The sequence below is a fragment of the Oryzias latipes genome, chromosome 17, assembly GCF_053564925.1.
Source record: "Oryzias latipes strain Hd-rR chromosome 17, Olatipes_Hd-rR_3.1".
NCBI classification, from domain to species: domain Eukaryota; kingdom Metazoa; phylum Chordata; class Actinopteri; order Beloniformes; family Adrianichthyidae; genus Oryzias; species Oryzias latipes.
In genome coordinates this window covers 36,069,482-36,090,159 of record NC_136253.1, presented here as the reverse complement: position 1 = coordinate 36,090,159, position 20,678 = coordinate 36,069,482, and the positions used below count along the sequence as shown (strand labels likewise).

The 20,678-nt window shown below is 52.0% G+C and overlaps 3 protein-coding genes across 6 annotated transcripts; 1 reads left to right on the top strand and 2 right to left on the bottom strand.

Moving 5' to 3' along the window:
- The first annotated feature begins 443 nt into the window (after positions 1-443).
- Positions 444-6,579, top strand: dcaf8 (DDB1 and CUL4 associated factor 8). 3 transcript variants are annotated; one of them, XM_023965046.2, is made up of 13 exons: positions 444-692; positions 939-1,018; positions 1,094-1,183; positions 1,271-1,839; positions 1,951-2,091; positions 2,165-2,259; positions 2,384-2,494; positions 2,573-2,703; positions 2,837-2,944; positions 3,020-3,150; positions 3,235-3,354; positions 4,225-4,341; positions 4,431-6,579. In XM_023965046.2, the coding sequence occupies exons 2-13, from the start codon at positions 988-990 to the stop codon at positions 4,536-4,538; spliced, it is 1,752 nt and encodes a 583-aa protein (XP_023820814.1). In that variant the 5' UTR covers positions 444-692; positions 939-987; the 3' UTR covers positions 4,539-6,579. The 3 variants fall into 3 exon arrangements, with proteins under 3 accessions (XP_023820814.1, XP_023820813.1, XP_078791552.1); XM_023965045.2 differs by having other exon boundaries at positions 1,268-1,839; XM_078935426.1 differs by lacking the exon at positions 939-1,018 and having other exon boundaries at positions 562-692; positions 1,268-1,839.
- A 6,439-nt stretch (positions 6,580-13,018) lies between these two features.
- On the bottom strand, positions 13,019-18,848 carry ndc1 (NDC1 transmembrane nucleoporin). 2 transcript variants are annotated; one of them, XM_004086698.4, is made up of 18 exons: positions 18,631-18,848; positions 18,110-18,230; positions 17,922-18,023; positions 17,648-17,822; positions 17,446-17,578; positions 17,177-17,285; positions 17,037-17,088; positions 16,820-16,952; positions 16,657-16,749; positions 16,517-16,598; positions 16,283-16,444; positions 15,961-16,212; positions 15,779-15,891; positions 15,163-15,213; positions 14,735-14,798; positions 14,559-14,659; positions 13,492-13,652; positions 13,019-13,419 (listed from the first exon to the last, which is right to left on the bottom strand). In XM_004086698.4, the coding sequence occupies exons 1-18, from the start codon at positions 18,667-18,669 to the stop codon at positions 13,356-13,358; spliced, it is 2,007 nt and encodes a 668-aa protein (XP_004086746.1). In that variant the 5' UTR covers positions 18,670-18,848; the 3' UTR covers positions 13,019-13,355. The 2 variants fall into 2 exon arrangements, with proteins under 2 accessions (XP_004086746.1, XP_078791150.1); XM_078935024.1 differs by lacking the exon at positions 15,163-15,213.
- A 158-nt stretch (positions 18,849-19,006) lies between these two features.
- LOC101170913 (uncharacterized) lies at positions 19,007-20,646 on the bottom strand. Its single transcript, XM_004086702.5, has one exon. The coding sequence runs from the start codon at positions 20,059-20,061 to the stop codon at positions 19,312-19,314; it is 750 nt and encodes a 249-aa protein (XP_004086750.2). The 5' UTR covers positions 20,062-20,646; the 3' UTR covers positions 19,007-19,311.
- Positions 20,647-20,678: the final 32 nt, after the last annotated feature.

Here is a 20,678-nt window from a genome sequence, read left to right as displayed (position 1 = left end):
CCAAAGGTCCAGTTCTGTCTGTGACGTCAGCAGACACACAAAACGCTCTAACTCAGGCACAAACAGCTTCCTTTCACAAGAACATCATCTTTTAGTCATAATCCATTCACTCTTTTTTATCTTTATAGCACTAAAATAAGAACATATTCATTTTAGTGCTCTTATGGCTGCTGTCATATATCCCTGATATAGGAGGGCAGAGGCTTCTGTCGGGATTCTTTTAAATTAAATGTTAAATTCAGGTTTCCTGCTACAGAACACCTGAAAGTGCTTCACAATAATTAAAGTCATGAACGGCTCTGTTCTGCGTTAATTGTGTTAAACGGTTTTATAACTAAAGCAGATGATGAGGAAATAAATAAAACAGCAAAGGTAACTTAAAGGTATTTATAGGAGCTGCTGTTTTTATTTGCTTGCGAACTTCCGGTACGTGCGGAGCAGACACCGGAAGTAGACCCGCACGGAGCCAGTCTGACGTGAAAACATAAACAGAAAACGCTGCGTGGCCGCACTTCGCTTTTCGGCCTGAACTTCTCTCCGTGCTTTCTGCCCGCGTTCCCGATGCGGTGTGCTCCCCGCCACACGGCTCTTGTTCGGGGCTCGTAGTCGTAGCCGCCCGCCGGAGCGGAAGGAGCGGAAAAGAAGCGCTCGTGCAGATTAAAGCCCCGCGCGCCGCGGCGGCCTTCCGTGAGGTAACGTTAGCCCCGCTGTTTGCTAGCAGCAGTGTAGCTTTAGCCGCCGGGGAGGGGGGTGTGGGGGTGTTATCGAGCCTTACCAAGGCCTGACAGGGGCTCGCTCGTGGGGGGGGGGGGGGGGGGGGTAACGGCGGAGAGCTGTCACCGCCGACGGGGGGTGGCAGCTAGGAAGCTTAGCCTGTGCGTGTTTGGAGCGCGTGATGTCATCAGGACACCTGTAACCCCTCCCTCTGTGACCCTCAGAGCTCCCCCCCCCCCCCCCCCCCCCCCCCCCCCGAGGACGACCTCAACCATGGCTGATGCTGACCCCCCCGCACCCCACGGTAACCCCTGAACACGCCACCACACGCTTCCATGTTTTCTGCTGGGGGGGCGGGTCTGACTGTGGGTGTCTGCAGGAGGCTCTGAGGAGCCGGGAGAGGAGCAGCCCACAGAGGGGGGGCCCTCCGGCAGCAGAGAGGGACAGACGCAGCCTCCGGGAGGAGGGGGTGAGTCTGCGGCTCCTGGGGAGGTTTATGCTCCTGCAGGTCTTTCAAAGGTGCCCCCCCTCCTTGTTTCTGTCCCCCAAACAGCAGAGGAGGAGGAGGCAGACAGGGAGGAGGAGGAGGAGGACGAAGACACGGACAGCATGGAGGGCAGCGGCCTCTACTCCCTCACCGACGACGCCGAGAGGGAGAGCGAGGGAGGGGGCCGGCAGAGGGTCAAGGAGAGGAGGGCGTCCAGGAAGAGGAACCGACTTGGCGGCGGCGGCAGCAACCACTCCTCCAGCTCAGACGATGACGAGGATGAAGAAGAGCAGAAAGACGAGGACGACGACGAGGCCATGGAGGCGTGGCTGAAGGCGGAGCTGCGGGAGCTGCGGGGGCCAGTGTGGCAGGCGGTGCCATCGCTGCGCTCCCGCGAGATCGGCAGGGACTCGCAGCAGTTCGTGCGGCGCGTGTGCGGCGCCCGCGGCCTGGTGCAGCGGCTGGAGCTGCAGGGCCGCCTGGAGCGCCACACCGGCTGCGTCAACACGCTACACTTCAACCCCTCCGGCACGCGCCTGGCGTCCGGCAGCGACGACCTGCGGGTGGTCATCTGGGACTGGGCCGTCCGCCGGGCGGTGCTGGAGTTCGACAGCGGACACAAGAGCAACGTCTTCCAGGTGGGGGGGCGTACCCGTCCTCGGTCTGGAGGAAAACTTTATTAACACGCCTTTGAGTACGCTGGATCACCTCATCATTCGTGAGGTAACCATGGGAACCGTTCTCTGCAGGCCAAGTTCCTGCCCCACAGCGGCGACTCCACGCTGGCCATGTGCGCCCGCGACGGCCAGATCCGGGTGGCTGAGCTGTCCGCCACTCAGTGCTGCAAGAACACCAAGAGGGTGGCACAGCACAAAGGAGCAGCGCACAAGGTCAGAGGTCACGACAGCATCACCTGTTGCGGCGGTCCTTCAGAACCCGTCTGACTCCCCTGTCTGTCTCTAGCTGGCCCTGGAGCCGGACTCGCCATGCTCCTTCCTGTCTGCCGGGGAGGACGCCGTGGTGTTCGGGATCGACCTCCGCCTCGACCGTCCCGCCAAGTACGTGCTTGAACGTTTGTCGTACACGAGCGATGTTGGACGCCAAACTTTGTGTCGGTTTGTGCGTGTGTCCGATGATGAGCGCCGTCCTGCGCCGCCCTTCTCCTGTGTGTTTGTGTGGCAGTAAACTGGTGGTTGTGAAGGAAGGAGAGAAGAAAGTGGGGCTCTACACCATTTTTGTCAACCCGGCAAAGACGCACCACTTTGCTGTTGGGGGGCGGGATCAGTATGTGAGGTAGGCGCCGCCGCCGCCGCCATGGTCTCTGGAACGATTCCCTCTGCTTCTCTGAAGTTCTCCTCGTCGCCTCTGTAGGATCTATGACCAGAGGAAGATCAATGAAAACGAGAACAACGGCGTTCTGAAGAAGTTCTGCCCGTCTCACCTGGTGTCCAGCGAGTCCAAAACCAACATAACGTGTCTGGTTTACAGTCATGATGGGACAGGTGAGGACACCTGAGGAGGGTCCGGTCTCGCCTGTAAAAACCGGTGGGACCGGTTTGTTGTGGACGTTCTCTTCAGGATCTGTGGTAGAAATGTGGGTTCTGTAAACGCTCTGAACCGGTTCCGTCTGCCCAGAACTCCTGGCCAGTTACAACGACGAAGACATCTACCTGTTTGACTCCAACCACAGCGACGGGGCGGACTACCTGCGCAGATACAAAGGACACCGCAACAACGCCACAGGTACCGCCGGCGAGTCCCGATAAGTTCAGGTGTGAGATGCGAGCGGCGTCCCTCACCTGCGCTCCTGCCCCGCAGTGAAGGGCGTAAACTTCTACGGGCCGTGCAGCGAGTTCGTGGTCAGCGGCAGCGACTGCGGACACATCTACCTGTGGGACAAGTTCTCCGCTCGCATCGTCCAGTTCATGGAGGGAGACCGAGGAGGAGTGGTGAGGCCATGTCTGTGCTCTGTACTCTGATTACTTCAGTACTCGAGTAGTGGGGGTTGACTCTGCTCCGCGCTTGCCCCACAGGTGAACTGTTTGGAGCCTCACCCACATTTACCTGGGATGGCCACCAGCGGGTTGGACCACGACATCAAACTGTGGGCCCCCACTGCCGAGAACGCCACACTGCTCAAGGGCCTCAAAGAAGTATTCAAACCCTCACACCTCTGTTTGCCCCTCCTCTGTGTCTTTACTCGCCAGATATCCTAGCTAGAGCGCCGCTTCCTGGATCAGGAGGTGCAATGGCTGATGGGACTTTTTTGAATGGTACTTTAGTAACAGAGAAGCTGACGAGCCTGAAAGATCGTTGTAGAGCTTCTTTCTTTACAAAAACACTTTTGGTTTTTGAGTCTGTCGATCACAGACTTAGGATGTAAAGGTGGAGGAAAAACGTCCAGAACTGGTAGCAGCAGAACAGCCCAGACCATCGTACTGCCGCTGCCGTGCTTGGCTTTAGGTGTTCACACGGCTTCCTCTTCAGTCCACAGAGGATTTTCCCAGAAGTCCTGCTGTGTTCAGGTGTTTCTGTTGCGTTAGCTCAGCAGGTGGGGTCGTGACCTCTGAGCTTACCTGAGGCAGGTGAGGCCTGCAGCTTGAGGGGAGCGACTGCGGCGCTCCAGAGTCAAACCGGACGTTCAGATTGTCTGATGACTGCTGAGCTCAGGAGGATCTTCAAAAGGTCTGGTTCAGTGAGGACAGGTGAGGCAGGTATCACACCTGAGAATGGAGAGCTGAAGTTACCTGGGACAGGGGGGAGGGGGGCGGCCACTGCACTGGACAGGTTTCATCCTTTATCGTTAGAAACCTTCTGTACTCGTTTATTTTTGTCGTGGTTGACAAATACTGAAGTTTAATCTGAATCCTTGACAGGAGGGCGGGGCTAATCCCTGGTGCATAGAAACAAACATCAAATGATCAAATTAGCCCCCCCTGATAAAACCCAAAGAAAGGAGAAAAGGTTCTGAACCGCTGAAGAACCCAGAACCCCCCCGCTCACCTCCTGCTGTTCCCCTGAAGGTCATGAAGAAGAACAAGCGGGAGCGGGACGAGGACAGCGTTCGCCACGGTGACCAGTACGACACCCAGCTGCTGTGGTTCCTGATGAGGCACATGAGGAACAGAAGACCCCCCAGGGTGAGTCCAGGACGTCCCCCGCCTCCACCCGGGTTTCTTCACTCCGTCCAGAAACGTTGAGGTTTGAAGTCTGACCCTCTTGTGTCCAGACTCGGCGGGAGGGAGCGGACGCAGACACGGACGAATCCTGGAGCTCCTCCAATTCTTCTGATGAGGAGGAAGGCGGTCCGGACCACGTCCAGTGCATGTCGTCCTGAGCCGCACGCCGCGTCCTGCCAGCACGCCGAAACGGAAAAAAGCTCTTTATCCATGCACAACGGCGAGCACTATTGACACGCCCAGCCTGATGAGCCAGCACATACACACAGATGCACACACAGATAAACACATAGATACGCACACATAGATACGCACACATAGATACGCACACATAGATACGCACACATAGATACGCACACAGATACACACAGATACACACACAGATACACACACAGATACACACACAGATACACACAGATACACACAGATACACACACAGATACACACACAGATACACACACAGATAAACACATAGATACGCACACATAGATACGCACACATAGATACGCACACACAGATACACACAGATACACACACAGATACACACATAGATACACACACACAGTTACACACAGATACACACACAGATACACACACAGATACACACACAGATACACACATAGATACACACACACAGATACACACATAGATACGCACACACAGATACACACATAGATACGCACACACAGATACACACATAGATACGCACACATAGATACGCACACACAGATACACACATAGATACGCACACACAGATACACACATAGATACGCACACACAGATACACACATAGATACGCACACATAGATACGCACACACAGATACACACACACAGATACACACATAGATACGCACATAGACACATACACACATTGATACACACACACACAGATACACACATAGATACGCACATAGACACATACACACATTGATACACACACACACAGATACACACATAGATACACACACACAGATACACACATAGATACGCACATTGATACACACACACATTGATACACACACACATTGATACACACACACATTGATACACACACACATTGATACACACACACACAGATACACACACATAGATACACACACACAGATACACACATAGATATGCACATAGATACATACACACATTGATACACACACACACAGATACACACATAGATACGCACACACAGATACACACACAGATACACACATAGATACACACATAGATATACACACACAGATACACACACACAGATACGCACATAGATACATACACACATTGATACACACACACACACAGATACACACATAGATACACAGATACACACATAGACACACAGATACACACAGACACACCCACACAGATACACACACACACACTGAAGGGGGGGTTAGTTGTGGGTTTGTTAGAGGGACTTTCTCCCCGGTTCTCTCTCTCTCTCGTGTGCAGACTCTGAGGTTCTTGCACCCCTGGAGTCTGGGGGGGGCGGCTGAGTTTTTTTCAGCTTCTTACCTTGCAGTCAGACTTGTGGACTTGCTTGGGGAGGTGTGATTTCTGACATTTTTTTTACCCCCCCAGCTGTTTTCTGGGTTTGGATGTCCCACACGACCAGGAGTAATCTGGGATTATGTTTGTCGTTGTGGTCCCCCCCCCCCCCCCCCCCCCCCCCCCAAAAAATCACCTGAACCACCCCCTTTAACCCGTAACACTAGTACCATTGTACTGACTCCAGGGGGGGTGAGCGGTTCCTGTAAAGAGTCCAGCCTGGGGGGAGGGACGCCGGAGCATTGGCTCACAAAGGGGGGGGGGGTATTTGTTTTGTGAGAAAGTCCAGCTTCTCTCATTTTCTATGAGAGCTGCAGTTGAATCTGTCTGTAAATATATAAATATATCTGAAACTGCTGTTGTTGGTTTGGATCCAGAGGTTTATATTCTATACTGTTTGACCACAAAGTACTTTTCAGTCAAGACTGAAGACCTCCTGCTTTTGGACTCCCTCCGGGATCACGGGACGGCTGTGGTTCTGGTTCAGACCCGTTTCTGACGCCTCCAGTTTTCCCCAACAGATATTTCTGCCACCTTGTATACCTGATGAAGCTTTTGATGAACATTTGCTCCACCATCACGTGACGATGCGTTTGACTTGCTCTGTTGGACAGAAGTTCCATTTGTGCAATAAACATAAAGGCGGCGGTCCTGAAGCTGTGCAGTCGGCCTCTTCTTTCCAAAGCCCACACCTTCCCGCCTCCAGAACCACCCGAGAGCGTCCTCTTGGACCTCTGAGGCGCCGGGCGCCTCAGAGGTGTCAGGTTACAGGTTTAAAAACTCAAATCCATGGGCAGACGGGATGGGGGTGGTGTGGTCCCTCTTAGCCACTCCAACCAGAACCCAAGCAGCAGGTTCTGGACCGGCTGACGACGTCAGAGAGACGGCAGAGTCCAAAATAGTTACAGTAATGAAAGCCTGGATTACTGTCAAAAAGTAGTTTCACCAACAGCCTCAAGCAGAACCTGATGTTACTGTGGAACCACTTTAGAACCCAGACGGTCTGAAATGTGGAGCCAGGGCCCCAACTCCCCATGGGGGGGCAAATAGGGACATACAGACGGGTCACGGAGTGTGACTCTGCCTTAAGGTGGACCCACAGGAACATAAACACGGGTCACGGAGTGGGACCTCTGCCTTAAGGTGGACCCACAGGAACATACAGACGGGTCACGAACATACAGACGGGGTCACGGAGTGTGACTCTGCTTTAAGGTGGACCCACAGGAACATACAGATGGGTCACGGAGTGGGACCTCTGCTTTAAGGTGGACCCACAGGAACATACAGACGGGTCACGGGAGGGACCTCTGCTTTAAGGTGGACCCACAGGAACATACAGACGGGGTCACGGAGTGTGACTCTGCTTTAAGGTGGACCCACAGGAACATACAGATGGGTCACGGAGTGGGACCTCTGCTTTAAGGTGGATCCACAGGAACATAAACACGGGTCACAGAGTGGGACCTCTGCTTTAAGGTGGACCCACAGGAACATACAGACGGGTCACGGAGTGTGACTCTGCTTTAAGGTGGACCCACAGGAACATACAGATGGGTCACGGAGTGGGACCTCTGCTTTAAGGTGGATCCACAGGAACATAAACACGGGTCACAGAGTGGAACCTCTGCTTTAAGGTGGACCCACAGGAACATACAGACGGGTCACGGAGTGTGACTCTGCTTTAAGGTGGACCCACAGGAACATACAGATGGGTCACGGAGTGGGACCTCTGCTTTAAGGTGGATCCACAGGAACATAAACACGGGTCACAGAGTGGGACCTCTGCTTTAAGGTGGACCCACAGGAACATACAGACGGGTCACGGAGTGTGACTCTGCTTTAAGGTGGACCCACAGGAACATACAGATGGGTCACGGAGTGGGACCTCTGCTTTAAGGTGGACCCACAGGAACATACAGACGGGTCACGAACATACAGACGGGGTCACGGAGTGTGACTCTGCTTTAAGGTGGACCCACAGGAACATACAGATGGGTCACGGAGTGGGACCTCTGCTTTAAGGTGGACCCACAGGAACATACAGACGGGTCACGGGAGGGACCTCTGCTTTAAGGTGGACCCACAGGAACATACAGACGGGGTCACGGAGTGTGACTCTGCTTTAAGGTGGACCCACAGGAACATACAGATGGGTCACGGAGTGGGACCTCTGCTTTAAGGTGGATCCACAGGAACATAAACACGGGTCACAGAGTGGGACCTCTGCTTTAAGGTGGACCCACAGGAACATACAGACGGGTCACGGAGTGTGACTCTGCTTTAAGGTGGACCCACAGGAACATACAGATGGGTCACGGAGTGGGACCTCTGCTTTAAGGTGGATCCACAGGAACATAAACACGGGTCACAGAGTGGGACCTCTGCTTTAAGGTGGATCCACAGGAACATAAACACGGGTCACAGAGTGGGACCTCTGCTTTAAGGTGGACCCACAGGAACATACAGACGGGTCACGGAGTGTGACTCTGCTTTAAGGTGGACCCACAGGAACATACAGATGGGTCACGGAGTGGGACCTCTGCTTTAAGGTGGACCCACAGGAACATACAGACGGGTCACGGGAGGGACCTCTGCTTTAAGGTGGACCCACAGGAACATACAGACGGGGTCACGGAGTGTGACTCTGCTTTAAGGTGGACCCACAGGAACATACAGATGGGTCACGGAGTGGGACCTCTGCTTTAAGGTGGATCCACAGGAACATAAACACGGGTCACAGAGTGGGACCTCTGCTTTAAGGTGGACCCACAGGAACATACAGACGGGTCACGGAGTGTGACTCTGCTTTAAGGTGGACCCACAGGAACATACAGATGGGTCACGGAGTGGGACCTCTGCTTTAAGGTGGATCCACAGGAACATAAACACGGGTCACAGAGTGGGACCTCTGCTTTAAGGTGGATCCACAGGAACATAAACACGGGTCACAGAGTGGGACCTCTGCTTTAAGGTGGACCCACAGGAACATACAGACGGGTCACGGAGTGTGACTCTGCTTTAAGGTGGACCCACAGGAACATACAGATGGGTCACGGAGTGGGACCTCTGCTTTAAGGTGGACCCACAGGAACATACAGATGGGTCACGGAGTGGGACCTCTGCTTTAAGGTGGATCCACAGGAACATAAACACGGGTCACAGAGTGGAACCTCTGCTTTAAGGTGGACCCACAGGAACATACAGACGGGTCACGGAGTGTGACTCTGCTTTAAGGTGGACCCACAGGAACATACAGATGGGTCACGGAGTGGGACCTCTGCTTTAAGGTGGACCCACAGGAACATACAGATGGGTCACGGAGTGGGACCTCTGCTTTAAGGTGGATCCACAGGAACATAAACACGGGTCACAGAGTGGAACCTCTGCTTTAAGGTGGACCCACAGGAACATACAGATGGGTCACGGAGTGGGACCTCTGCTTTAAGGTGGATCCACAGGAACATAAACACGGGTCACAGAGTGGAACCTCTGCTTTAAGGTGGACCCACAGGAACATACAGATGGGTCACGGAGTGGGACCTCTGCTTTAAGGTGGATCCACAGGAACATAAACACGGGTCACAGAGTGGAACCTCTGCTTTAAGGTGGACCCACAGGAACATACAGATGGGTCACGGAGTGGGACCTCTGCTTTAAGGTGGACCCACAGGAACATACAGATGGGTCACGGAGTGGGACCTCTGCTTTAAGGTGGATCCACAGGAACATACAGACGGGTCACGGAGTGGGACCTCTGCTTTAAGGTGGACCCACAGGAACATACAGACGGGTCACGGAGTGTGACTCTGCTTTAAGGTGGACCCACAGGAACATACAGATGGGTCACGGAGTGGGACCTCTGCTTTAAGGTGGATCCACAGGAACATAAACACGGGTCACAGAGTGGAACCTCTGCTTTAAGGTGGACCCACAGGAACATACAGATGGGTCACGGAGTGGGACCTCTGCTTTAAGGTGGATCCACAGGAACATAAACACGGGTCACAGAGTGGAACCTCTGCTTTAAGGTGGACCCACAGGAACATACAGATGGGTCACGGAGTGGGACCTCTGCTTTAAGGTGGATCCACAGGAACATAAACACGGGTCACAGAGTGGAACCTCTGCTTTAAGGTGGACCCACAGGAACATACAGATGGGTCACGGAGTGGGACCTCTGCTTTAAGGTGGACCCACAGGAACATACAGATGGGTCACGGAGTGGGACCTCTGCTTTAAGGTGGATCCACAGGAACATAAACACGGGTCACGGAGTGGGACCTCTGCCTTAAGGTGGACCCACAGGAACATACAGACGGGTCACGAACATACAGACGGGGTCACGGAGTGTGACTCTGCTTTAAGGTGGACCCACAGGAACATACAGATGGGTCACGGAGTGGGACCTCTGCTTTAAGGTGGACCCACAGGAATATACAGACGGGTCACGGGAGGGACCTCTGCTTTAAGGTGGACCCACAGGAACATACAGACGGGGTCACGGAGTGTGACTCTGCTTTAAGGTGGACCCACAGGAACATACAGATGGGTCACGGAGTGGGACCTCTGCTTTAAGGTGGATCCACAGGAACATAAACACGGGTCACAGAGTGGGACCTCTGCTTTAAGGTGGACCCACAGGAACATACAGACGGGTCACGGAGTGTGACTCTGCTTTAAGGTGGACCCACAGGAACATACAGATGGGTCACGGAGTGGGACCTCTGCTTTAAGGTGGATCCACAGGAACATAAACACGGGTCACAGAGTGGGACCTCTGCTTTAAGGTGGATCCACAGGAACATAAACACGGGTCACAGAGTGGGACCTCTGCTTTAAGGTGGACCCACAGGAACATACAGACGGGTCACGGAGTGTGACTCTGCTTTAAGGTGGACCCACAGGAACATACAGATGGGTCACGGAGTGGGACCTCTGCTTTAAGGTGGACCCACAGGAACATACAGACGGGTCACGGGAGGGACCTCTGCTTTAAGGTGGACCCACAGGAACATACAGACGGGGTCACGGAGTGTGACTCTGCTTTAAGGTGGACCCACAGGAACATACAGATGGGTCACGGAGTGGGACCTCTGCTTTAAGGTGGATCCACAGGAACATAAACACGGGTCACAGAGTGGGACCTCTGCTTTAAGGTGGACCCACAGGAACATACAGACGGGTCACGGAGTGTGACTCTGCTTTAAGGTGGACCCACAGGAACATACAGATGGGTCACGGAGTGGGACCTCTGCTTTAAGGTGGATCCACAGGAACATAAACACGGGTCACAGAGTGGGACCTCTGCTTTAAGGTGGATCCACAGGAACATAAACACGGGTCACAGAGTGGGACCTCTGCTTTAAGGTGGACCCACAGGAACATACAGACGGGTCACGGAGTGTGACTCTGCTTTAAGGTGGACCCACAGGAACATACAGATGGGTCACGGAGTGGGACCTCTGCTTTAAGGTGGACCCACAGGAACATACAGATGGGTCACGGAGTGGGACCTCTGCTTTAAGGTGGATCCACAGGAACATAAACACGGGTCACAGAGTGGAACCTCTGCTTTAAGGTGGACCCACAGGAACATACAGACGGGTCACGGAGTGTGACTCTGCTTTAAGGTGGACCCACAGGAACATACAGATGGGTCACGGAGTGGGACCTCTGCTTTAAGGTGGACCCACAGGAACATACAGATGGGTCACGGAGTGGGACCTCTGCTTTAAGGTGGATCCACAGGAACATAAACACGGGTCACAGAGTGGAACCTCTGCTTTAAGGTGGACCCACAGGAACATACAGATGGGTCACGGAGTGGGACCTCTGCTTTAAGGTGGATCCACAGGAACATAAACACGGGTCACAGAGTGGAACCTCTGCTTTAAGGTGGACCCACAGGAACATACAGATGGGTCACGGAGTGGGACCTCTGCTTTAAGGTGGATCCACAGGAACATAAACACGGGTCACAGAGTGGAACCTCTGCTTTAAGGTGGACCCACAGGAACATACAGATGGGTCACGGAGTGGGACCTCTGCTTTAAGGTGGACCCACAGGAACATAAACACGGGTCACAGAGTGGAACCTCTGCTTTAAGGTGGACCCACAGGAACATAAACACGGGTCACAGAGTGGAACCTCTGCTTTAAGGTGGACCCACAGGAACATACAGATGGGTCACGGAGTGGGACCTCTGCTTTAAGGTGGATCCACAGGAACATAAACACGGGTCACAGAGTGGAACCTCTGCTTTAAGGTGGACCCACAGGAACATACAGATGGGTCACGGAGTGGGACCTCTGCTTTAAGGTGGATCCACAGGAACATAAACACGGGTCACAGAGTGGAACCTCTGCTTTAAGGTGGACCCACAGGAACATACAGATGGGTCACGGAGTGGGACCTCTGCTTTAAGGTGGACCCACAGGAACATACAGATGGGTCACGGAGTGGGACCTCTGCTTTAAGGTGGATCCACAGGAACATACAGACGGGTCACGGAGTGGGACCTCTGCTTTAAGGTGGACCCACAGGAACATACAGACGGGTCACGGAGTGTGACTCTGCTTTAAGGTGGACCCACAGGAACATACAGATGGGTCACGGAGTGGGACCTCTGCTTTAAGGTGGATCCACAGGAACATAAACACGGGTCACAGAGTGGAACCTCTGCTTTAAGGTGGACCCACAGGAACATACAGATGGGTCACGGAGTGGGACCTCTGCTTTAAGGTGGATCCACAGGAACATAAACACGGGTCACAGAGTGGAACCTCTGCTTTAAGGTGGACCCACAGGAACATACAGATGGGTCACGGAGTGGGACCTCTGCTTTAAGGTGGATCCACAGGAACATAAACACGGGTCACAGAGTGGAACCTCTGCTTTAAGGTGGACCCACAGGAACATACAGATGGGTCACGGAGTGGGACCTCTGCTTTAAGGTGGACCCACAGGAACATACAGATGGGTCACGGAGTGGGACCTCTGCTTTAAGGTGGATCCACAGGAACATAAACACGGGTCACGGAGTGTGACCTCTGCTTTAAGGTGGAACCACAGGAACATAGATGTACATCAAGCTGAAGTTTTTTCAAATGTCTTTATTCAAACATCAGCAGAAACTCAAAGTCAGTGCTGCTCCCAGCCTTCTGATGAGAAACTTCTGCTCAAAGAAAATCAAAGTGAACTCGGAGCGGATGGGTTCAGGTTTCGGTCAGTCCAGAACCTGAACCAAAGAACCTGAACCAAAGAACCTGAACCAGGCGCGGCGTTCCAAAACCGTCATGACGGACATCAGCCTAGGAATCCCCAGCAGCTTGTCTGAACCTAGAGTCCTTTACTTTATGCTTTTGTAAAACAAGCAGAGCTCAGATTTCACCCGTCCGCGATCCCATCACACAGGTAGGGGGCGGGGCCTCACTCCTTGTACTCCAGAAAGTGCTGCAGTCTCTTCCGGTGCTCTGCAGACAACTGAACGGCACTGAGGAGCACAAACAGACGTTCAGCATGAAGCAGCATGACAGCAGCACCTCCTCCTCCTGGGCCTCCTTACTGTAAGTGGGCTCCGAAGGTGGTGGTTATCCTGTAGATGGCGGTCTTTAGCGTGGCTCTGAGCGCAAAGCGCAGTGTTTTGTGGGAGGAGTCCCCCAGACTGATGGTGGACCTGACGGGTTTACTGGAGGCGTGAGGCAGCTTGAAGTGTCGATCCACAGCCTGAGGGTTCAAACACAGTTGGTCTTTAGACAGCAGGGAACAACATTAACTCAGAACCTTTTCACATTAGAGACCCGCTCCAAGGAAAAGGCTGTTTCTTCTACTTCTGCTTCTTGTAGGACTTTTCTCATACCGGATGACATAGATAAACTACAATACTGACTATTTCTTTATTCAAATCATCCTGGATCAGGAGGGGAGGGAAACCAGAGGTTTGAAAACGCTCAGACTTACGGGTCAGAACCTCTGCTCCAATCCTAAATCCTCCACTGTCAGACAAATGGATCCATGCTGTCTTTATTTCCCTGGTCTGAGCTGGAATCTGGATCTAAACTGGACGGATGGATGCTACCATGTTGCTCGCCGTTTTGTTTCAACGCTAATGTTAGCTTGAGGCTAGTAATGTCCTTGTTGCTAGCAGGAGAGAGTGCAAACAAAGGCATGCCGGGAAATTAACTAGACTAACTTCTGCACCAACAGTATGGAAGCGATTCTGCAGCATTATTCTAAATAAAAGTCATAACCAGAAATGGGTTTATTTTCTAAATGAAACTGCATCAAATGACTCAAAATACAAATGAAAAATCAATCCTTCAAAATGCTTTTGCTCCTGCAGCGCTGCAGAAAGTGTGTCTTAAAAACTGCGTAAACAGATCAGAGGACGATGGGAGCAGAACTCTAACGAGGACATCACCGTGATGTTTCAGTTCTGATTCTGTTCATTCAGTCTGGAGGTAAAAAGATCCAAAATAACAGAAACATCCCAGCTGAGCTCCGCCAGGCTCCCTCTTTAGCCCAAATTTAGTCTGAATTGTTATTTAAAACTAAATGAATGTGAAAACGGTAAATCATTAGAGGTCCAACCACAAATCTGACAAATGATGCCTGAGAATAAAAAGATCTCACCTCCTGCAACAGCAACATGGAGCTGAGAATGCTGGGTAATGTCGTCTGTACAACTCCAAACTGGTCTTCTGTGAAGGATGCTTGAACGAGGTAAGACAGCCCTGTCGTTGGGTCATAAAGAACCAAATGAAGCCGACGGTGCAGAAGGTTCAAATCCAGGCCGAGGCCTCACGTACCGTCTAAAGCCCAGATATGAGCCTGGCCGTCTGCAAACAGAGCCTGACTGGAAGCTTCTGGAAGCTGCAGGACAACAGGAGCAGGTCTGAGTTCACGCCAAAGGAGCTAACGTATCAGCAGAGCAGAGGCACCACAGTCCAGCATGCAGCTCTACCAGAACACCTCATCCTGACATCATCACGACTTCTCTGTGCTTCCTTTCAATGGAATTGAAGCTTAAATCTATTAGGTGACCAACAGTAATGATGTTTACATGCACACCATGTTCTAGAGCAAAGGCTGCTTCTGGATTCATGTCTTCTACTGCAGCTGGACAGGAAGATCCTGTTTCTAAACTGAAAATGGGACGTTTTGGGCGGGAACAGAACAGTGGCAGGGTTGCCATTCTCATGCAGAAACATCTAGGAGAGGCGAGACACGTCCTTACCTTTGTAAACAAATACATTACCAGCATCCGCTTTGCCATGAAATGCTTAACCTGAGTGAGACATCAAGTGCAGGAGTTTGAGAAAGGCTTGTCCTGTCAGGCAGAGCTCAGGGAAAAGGCTCCACGTTCTGTCACATGGTGGTTGTGTCTGAATTCCTTCCCTACTCACTATCTAGAGCCTTCTCCGTGTTCTAGTGTGCCTGAATCTACAGTTCCAAAATCCAGAGCCCTAGAAATTTCCCAGAAGTCTCTGTGAAAAACCAGTGTGCATCCATGCTCACTAGTGAATATAGACCACAATGCATTGTGTCGGAACATTCCCCCCCCCCAAAAATGTATTTTTTAAATATATCATCAACGTTTTCATCTTCAGAAGACAGTGGATCATAAATAATCGTCCCAAAACGCTCATATCAATCAGACTTTAACTTCCTGAAATCGATGACGTCATATCAAAGCAGTGAGCGTGGCGTCCTACAGCTTTTGGAATCCAGGGCTCTACTTAGTATTTGAGTAGTTCGGGCGGGAATTCGGACACAGCTCATTTCACCGTTAGCTTATGGGGGGGCAGTAAAGGAACCTGGACAGTTGTGTCTGAAACCCAGAGGTCCAGTACCTGCTCTCTTCGGTTCTGGAAGAACTGAGCCAGAAAACTTGGCTTGGAAGATTCTGGTTTTGGAGTGGGGAGGGTGGCGGGTGAAGCTGGGGGGCTGCCATTCCTCTGTGAATCTGTGAACAGAAGAGCCTGTTGACTCTCAGCTCACGGACCTCAACCGGTCGGCTAAGTTCTCCCCCCACCTGTGGAAGTGGACCAGAGTTTCGGCGCCCTCCTCATCACGTGGGGGCTCTGCACCACGCCATGCCACGGCGAGCCCGGATCCACCGGAGATGTCAGTTGCCGCAGAGTGGGGGAGGCAAAAGGGCTGTCGAGGTCAGGGGTGAAGGGTGAGGTCAGAGGGCTCTGTGGTCCCGCCCCCACGGAGCGCAGAAAGACCGAAGCTGGAGTTTTCATCAGGAAGGTGGGTCTGCAGCTCGCCAAGTCCTCCGTACCTAAAGTTACCGTTTTGAAAATCAGAGAGGATCGTTCCCCCCACCCCCCACATCTGGCCCCTTTCCTCACCCGATGACTCGGACGACGTTTTCCTGTCACTGCCGCTGGACAGGGACTTGGTCCTGCCGTTAGTCGCCACCGTTTCGTGATACGACACCAATCTCTGGGTCAGGTCGGCCAGGAGAGACAGGCACTCCTTACTGATGGCGTTCCAGTTGTGGGGGTGTCCTCCTGGTCAGCAGCACGAGAAGGAAATCAGACGCTGACAGCAGAAAGCACGGCGGTCTCAGGAGAAGCACAGACCTGGCTGACTCAAGCTGAAGACCTGGCTGCGGCGTGATGGCGAATGCTGCGACAGCAGGGAAAGGTCCTGCAGAGCTAGAAACTGGAAGAGCAGACGTTTAGTGTTCAGCATGGGGGGGCAGGCTGAAGGTGCGTCTTACCTTCAGGATCATCGGCTGCTTTTCTGACAGAACTTTAGGAAGACACTGAGGAGCTTCTTCAGTAAAGGTGGACTGGACAGGAAAGCTGTAGGCCTGCAGAGGAGCCGCTACGTTCAGACGTCACAGAGGAGCAGCGGGTCGGGTTTGGATCAGCGAACTCTACCTCAGTGACGAAGATCCTGAAGAGCAGCAGGGTCATGTACCATGAAAAGAGGAGGTAGGTGGCGCTGATCCAAAGGAGATACAGCAGAGAGAGATCCAGCAGTCCAGATATGCTGTCCAGGGGGTGGGCAGAGCTGGGGGGGGTCAAGCATAACCATATTCATCCTATCATTTAGGCAGGACTCACAACTGACTCATGTTTTCCCTGCAGCACAAACCTGTCCAGGTGAAGGCTCAGGCTTTTACACATCCATGCTCTTGGAATGTGTCCTGGACGCGTCAAAGGAGAAAAATTACTTAGAGTGGTCACAAAAAGTGGCCCAAAAATCTGTTATTTTCTCAGTCAAAGGTTTATTACCCAGAAAGAAATAGAGCAGAACAAAGTTCCTGACGGAGTAAAAGGCTTGAGCTGCGCTGCACTTGGCGGCCAAAGGCAGAGATGCTTTGAAGCAAAGGTATTTGTGTTGCTGAGAAAGTGACAGGGAGGAACAGCAGTTATTAAAAACACAACAAACTGTTACAGTTGGGGTTCATTATTGGAAGCCATCAGCACTCGCTGGGATTGACCCGGAAACGGCCACTACTGAAAACAACGACAGCCTGGTAACGTGGAGCCTCGGCACAAACCTGGACAGTCCCAAAGGAAACGTAGTTGAGGTTCTGGATGACTCCCAGCAGGCTGTGGGAGAGTCCCACAAAGCCCCCCTCCAGCAGGAGCAGCAGGTGGTGCTCATTGAGGCACATGTGGAGGAGGCCGTCCCTGATGGACAACAGACGGGTCAGATGTCTGCAGCAGCTCAGCACGTCCGTGTTTAAGGAGGCAGCGTACCTGTCCTTCTGAGGGCACAGGTAGGCCAGCCTCTCGTATCGGTAACCGATTGTGACGGCACAACTCCACCCTACGACCACGCCCATCACGCCGTGGGCCAAGCAGTACAGCAGTTGGCGAGGATGGAGCAGCTGACCCAGCAACGCCACTTTGGAGCAAGCAATTGATGGGATGACTTAGGAGAGAGAAGAACAAGCCGTCACTTCTGGAAACCTTTATTAGGTTGAAACAGCGCATTCTACACGCACGTCGGCATGGAAACCAGGATCCTCACCTGTGTAATATTCAAAGGTCAGGAAGCCGACCATGATGATGACCCCAGCCAGCAAAACGAAAGAGAAGACGGAGCCGGCGCTCAGGAGCACGGACACGCAATCTGAGGATTCATGTCAGACAAAGACATCAGGCGGCGTGTGACTAGTTCCCTGAACATCTCCATCCTGCCAGAACCTGCTGACACACCTGCGAACATCTGGACCGGGTGGAGAACGCTGAGCTTGCTGAGGACCACGAAGGCCGCCGTGGATGCCGGCAGCAGGAGGACAGACCAGGCGACGCTGGCCGCAGCCCTCCAGCACAGCACCTGGACACAAGAGTCACCACACCTGGATGAAGGACCCGGCATCAGCTTTAAACTCCACAGGTGTGCTGTGTGACGTCATCATCACCATGCAGTCACTAAATGTGTATTTCTATAGCCACAGGCCTTTCTCAGAGAAAATCACAAGCATCAACAAACCAAACTGAACGCACAAAGAGCAAATTAGAGCAATTATTTATTACAGTCATAGAATGATGCACACATTTGATTTGAGTTATAGAAAAATAAGAAGATAGTTTCCGTTAAATCGTCAAATTTATCGTCAGCACTACTTTAATCCCAGCATTGATCAAAACTGTCCGTTAGCTGCAGGTAAGCTAGCATAAACACCGGCGGCTGTAGCGCGTGACGTGAGCTCGCACGTGCACGCACAGATACGAACCTTCTGGGTGAACCAACAACCCGAATCTGCCGCAAACATCTCGCTTGTTCCAGTGGACTCCAGTTTCCCAAAGCTGTAATCACAGAAACAACGCAAACTCCCCCGGTACCGAACTATTCACAACACTGTCCCATTCCGCGCCACACGAAGCCAGGACCCCGCAGAGGCTGCCCGACTATCTGCCGGAGCAAAAATCCTACTTCCAAACAAATATGTCTGGGTATTTCTGACACTTTCCCCATTTAATGCACGTGATTCGATTTTATTTTTGATGTAGTTAAGTGAGTTTATTTTATTAGTCCATTCAATAAAATATGTGCTTTTTGCGAACACTTTGACTCATCATAAAGAACAACAGTGGAATTTTAACTTTTTTTTTATTTATTTAGCTTGTTGTGTTTTATTAAGGCAGCAGACATTAGCATTCGATTCAAAAGAAGCATTTTCGTCCTGATAAATAAATCCCTTTTAAAACCTGAGCCTGTCCATGAATAAATGAGACAAACTTGAACTGGTTCAATTATTTAAAGAGCAGCAGCTGACATCTGTATTTGTTAAAGAATTTCATTAAAACAGCAGAAACATTCACAATGATCCATCCAGGAGGCAGTTTACTGCAGGAAGTTGCTCTTGTTTGGAGAGAATCATCTCGTATGTTGGTGACCTCGGTCTCTGAGCCCCTCAGTTCTGGACTGCAGAAGCTTCGTCGTGCATTAAAATCTGTTTGTCGTGATGATAGTTGTTTCCGTAGGATGGCAGACTGTGTTGGTCCCAGAAAGGCTTTTGGTCACTGTCCAAGGAAAAGGGTTTGGTGTTGAAAGCGTGCTCGGGAAGCTTCTGGGATGAGTTGATGGACATGTCAGTTTGGACCTCCTTATGCATGGGAGATTTCTGGATGATTGAAGGCAGGGCCAGCTGCTCCCTCTGGCTCTTCTTGTCCTCCCACAACTTCAGAAGTCGTCGCTGATTATTGGTCATATCCTTGAGGTTTTGCTGCAAGGACTGCACTTGTTCTTCTAGGAGTGCCTTAGAGGTGACGGTGTTGGACAGCTCTGCCGTCAGCTCATCCACGGTCAGGGTCAGCTTTCCCGTCTTTTCCACCAGAGAGTTGCACTCGCGCTCCTTTTCATGCAGGTCGTTGACTATGTCCTTTGTGGTCTTCCCACTGAATGTAGGGCTGTTCTCAAGCCCAATCTCAGTCCGCAGAGCCTTCACCTGTTTCCTCAGCTCCTTGTTGTCCATGGTCAGCGTCTTGAGTTTCTGTTTAAGAGCCTCGGTGGAGCGCATCCTGGCCTCATACTGTCTGACTTTTTCTTTCAGAGCACTTTCTCTCTGCAGAGCCTCGTCCCGCTCCTTCGTGCATTTCTCCAAAAGCTTCAGGGTCTCAAATTTGGACCCCTTTTCTCCTTTGCCACTTGAGGTGGCCATCATTCAGGATGAGACGATACTATAAAGTAAGACTAGAACTCCATAGCCTTTAAAGAAAGAAAAAAGATGACACCTGTGATGGAGGAGGGCATCAATAAATCCAAAAGAAGCAAACGCTTCCAGGCTGACCGAGGCGGAGGAGGCTGGCATTCCTCTCCAGAGGATTTCAGTTGGACAGACAGCTGCAGTGTAACTCAAAGCTGGGGCTAGAATGACCATTAATTAGGGCGCCACCTTTCCTCTAACACAGCTTCGAGTGACACAATTTTTCCCCATTTGTTAATTAATCTGAGAAGGTTTCCTTGTTGGTGGGTGGAAATAATAAGCAGCATAATGAGGGCCTTTGTATGGCAGATGCAGACCACAGTCTGCTGATGCGTGTGGTCACATAGAGTATGCACCATTTTCCACCGGAGATGATCTGGCCATGCTATCTGTGACACCAGATTCCAGCTCTTTCCACCAACACGCAACAGAGCGGAGGCGGCGCAGCGAGGCGCCGTCAGACTCGGGTCCTCTGTGGGGGGGTCTGCTGGTCACAATGCAGCTCAGAAGGCACAGAGCTGCGGCTTCACTCAGTATTTACCAGAAAGAAGCATTTTATTTAGGACAAAAACAAC

What these genes read in the sequence shown, in the direction of transcription:
- dcaf8 (XM_023965045.2), top strand. Translation starts at nt 988, where the DNA reads ATGGCTGATGCTGACCCCCCCGCACCCCACG. An exon ending in ACAAGAGCAACGTCTTCCAG is followed by an intron (nt 1,840 to 1,950) that starts GTGGGGGGGCGT and finishes CGTTCTCTGCAG; the next exon opens with GCCAAGTTCCTGCCCCACAG. An exon ending in ACACCGCAACAACGCCACAG is followed by an intron (nt 2,945 to 3,019) that starts GTACCGCCGGCG and finishes CCTGCCCCGCAG; the next exon opens with TGAAGGGCGTAAACTTCTAC.
- ndc1 (XM_004086698.4), bottom strand. Translation starts at nt 18,669, where the DNA reads ATGTTTGCGGCAGATTCGGGTTGTTGGTTCACCCAGAAG. An exon ending in CTGAGCCTTCACCTGGACAG is followed by an intron (nt 16,953 to 17,036) that starts GTTTGTGCTGCA and finishes GACCCCCCCCAG; the next exon opens with CTCTGCCCACCCCCTGGACA. An exon ending in TCCAGAACCGAAGAGAGCAG is followed by an intron (nt 15,214 to 15,778) that starts GTACTGGACCTC and finishes TGTCTCACTCAG; the next exon opens with GTTAAGCATTTCATGGCAAA.
- LOC101170913 (XM_004086702.5), bottom strand. Translation starts at nt 20,061, where the DNA reads ATGATGGCCACCTCAAGTGGCAAAGGAGAAAAGGGGTCCAAATTTGAG.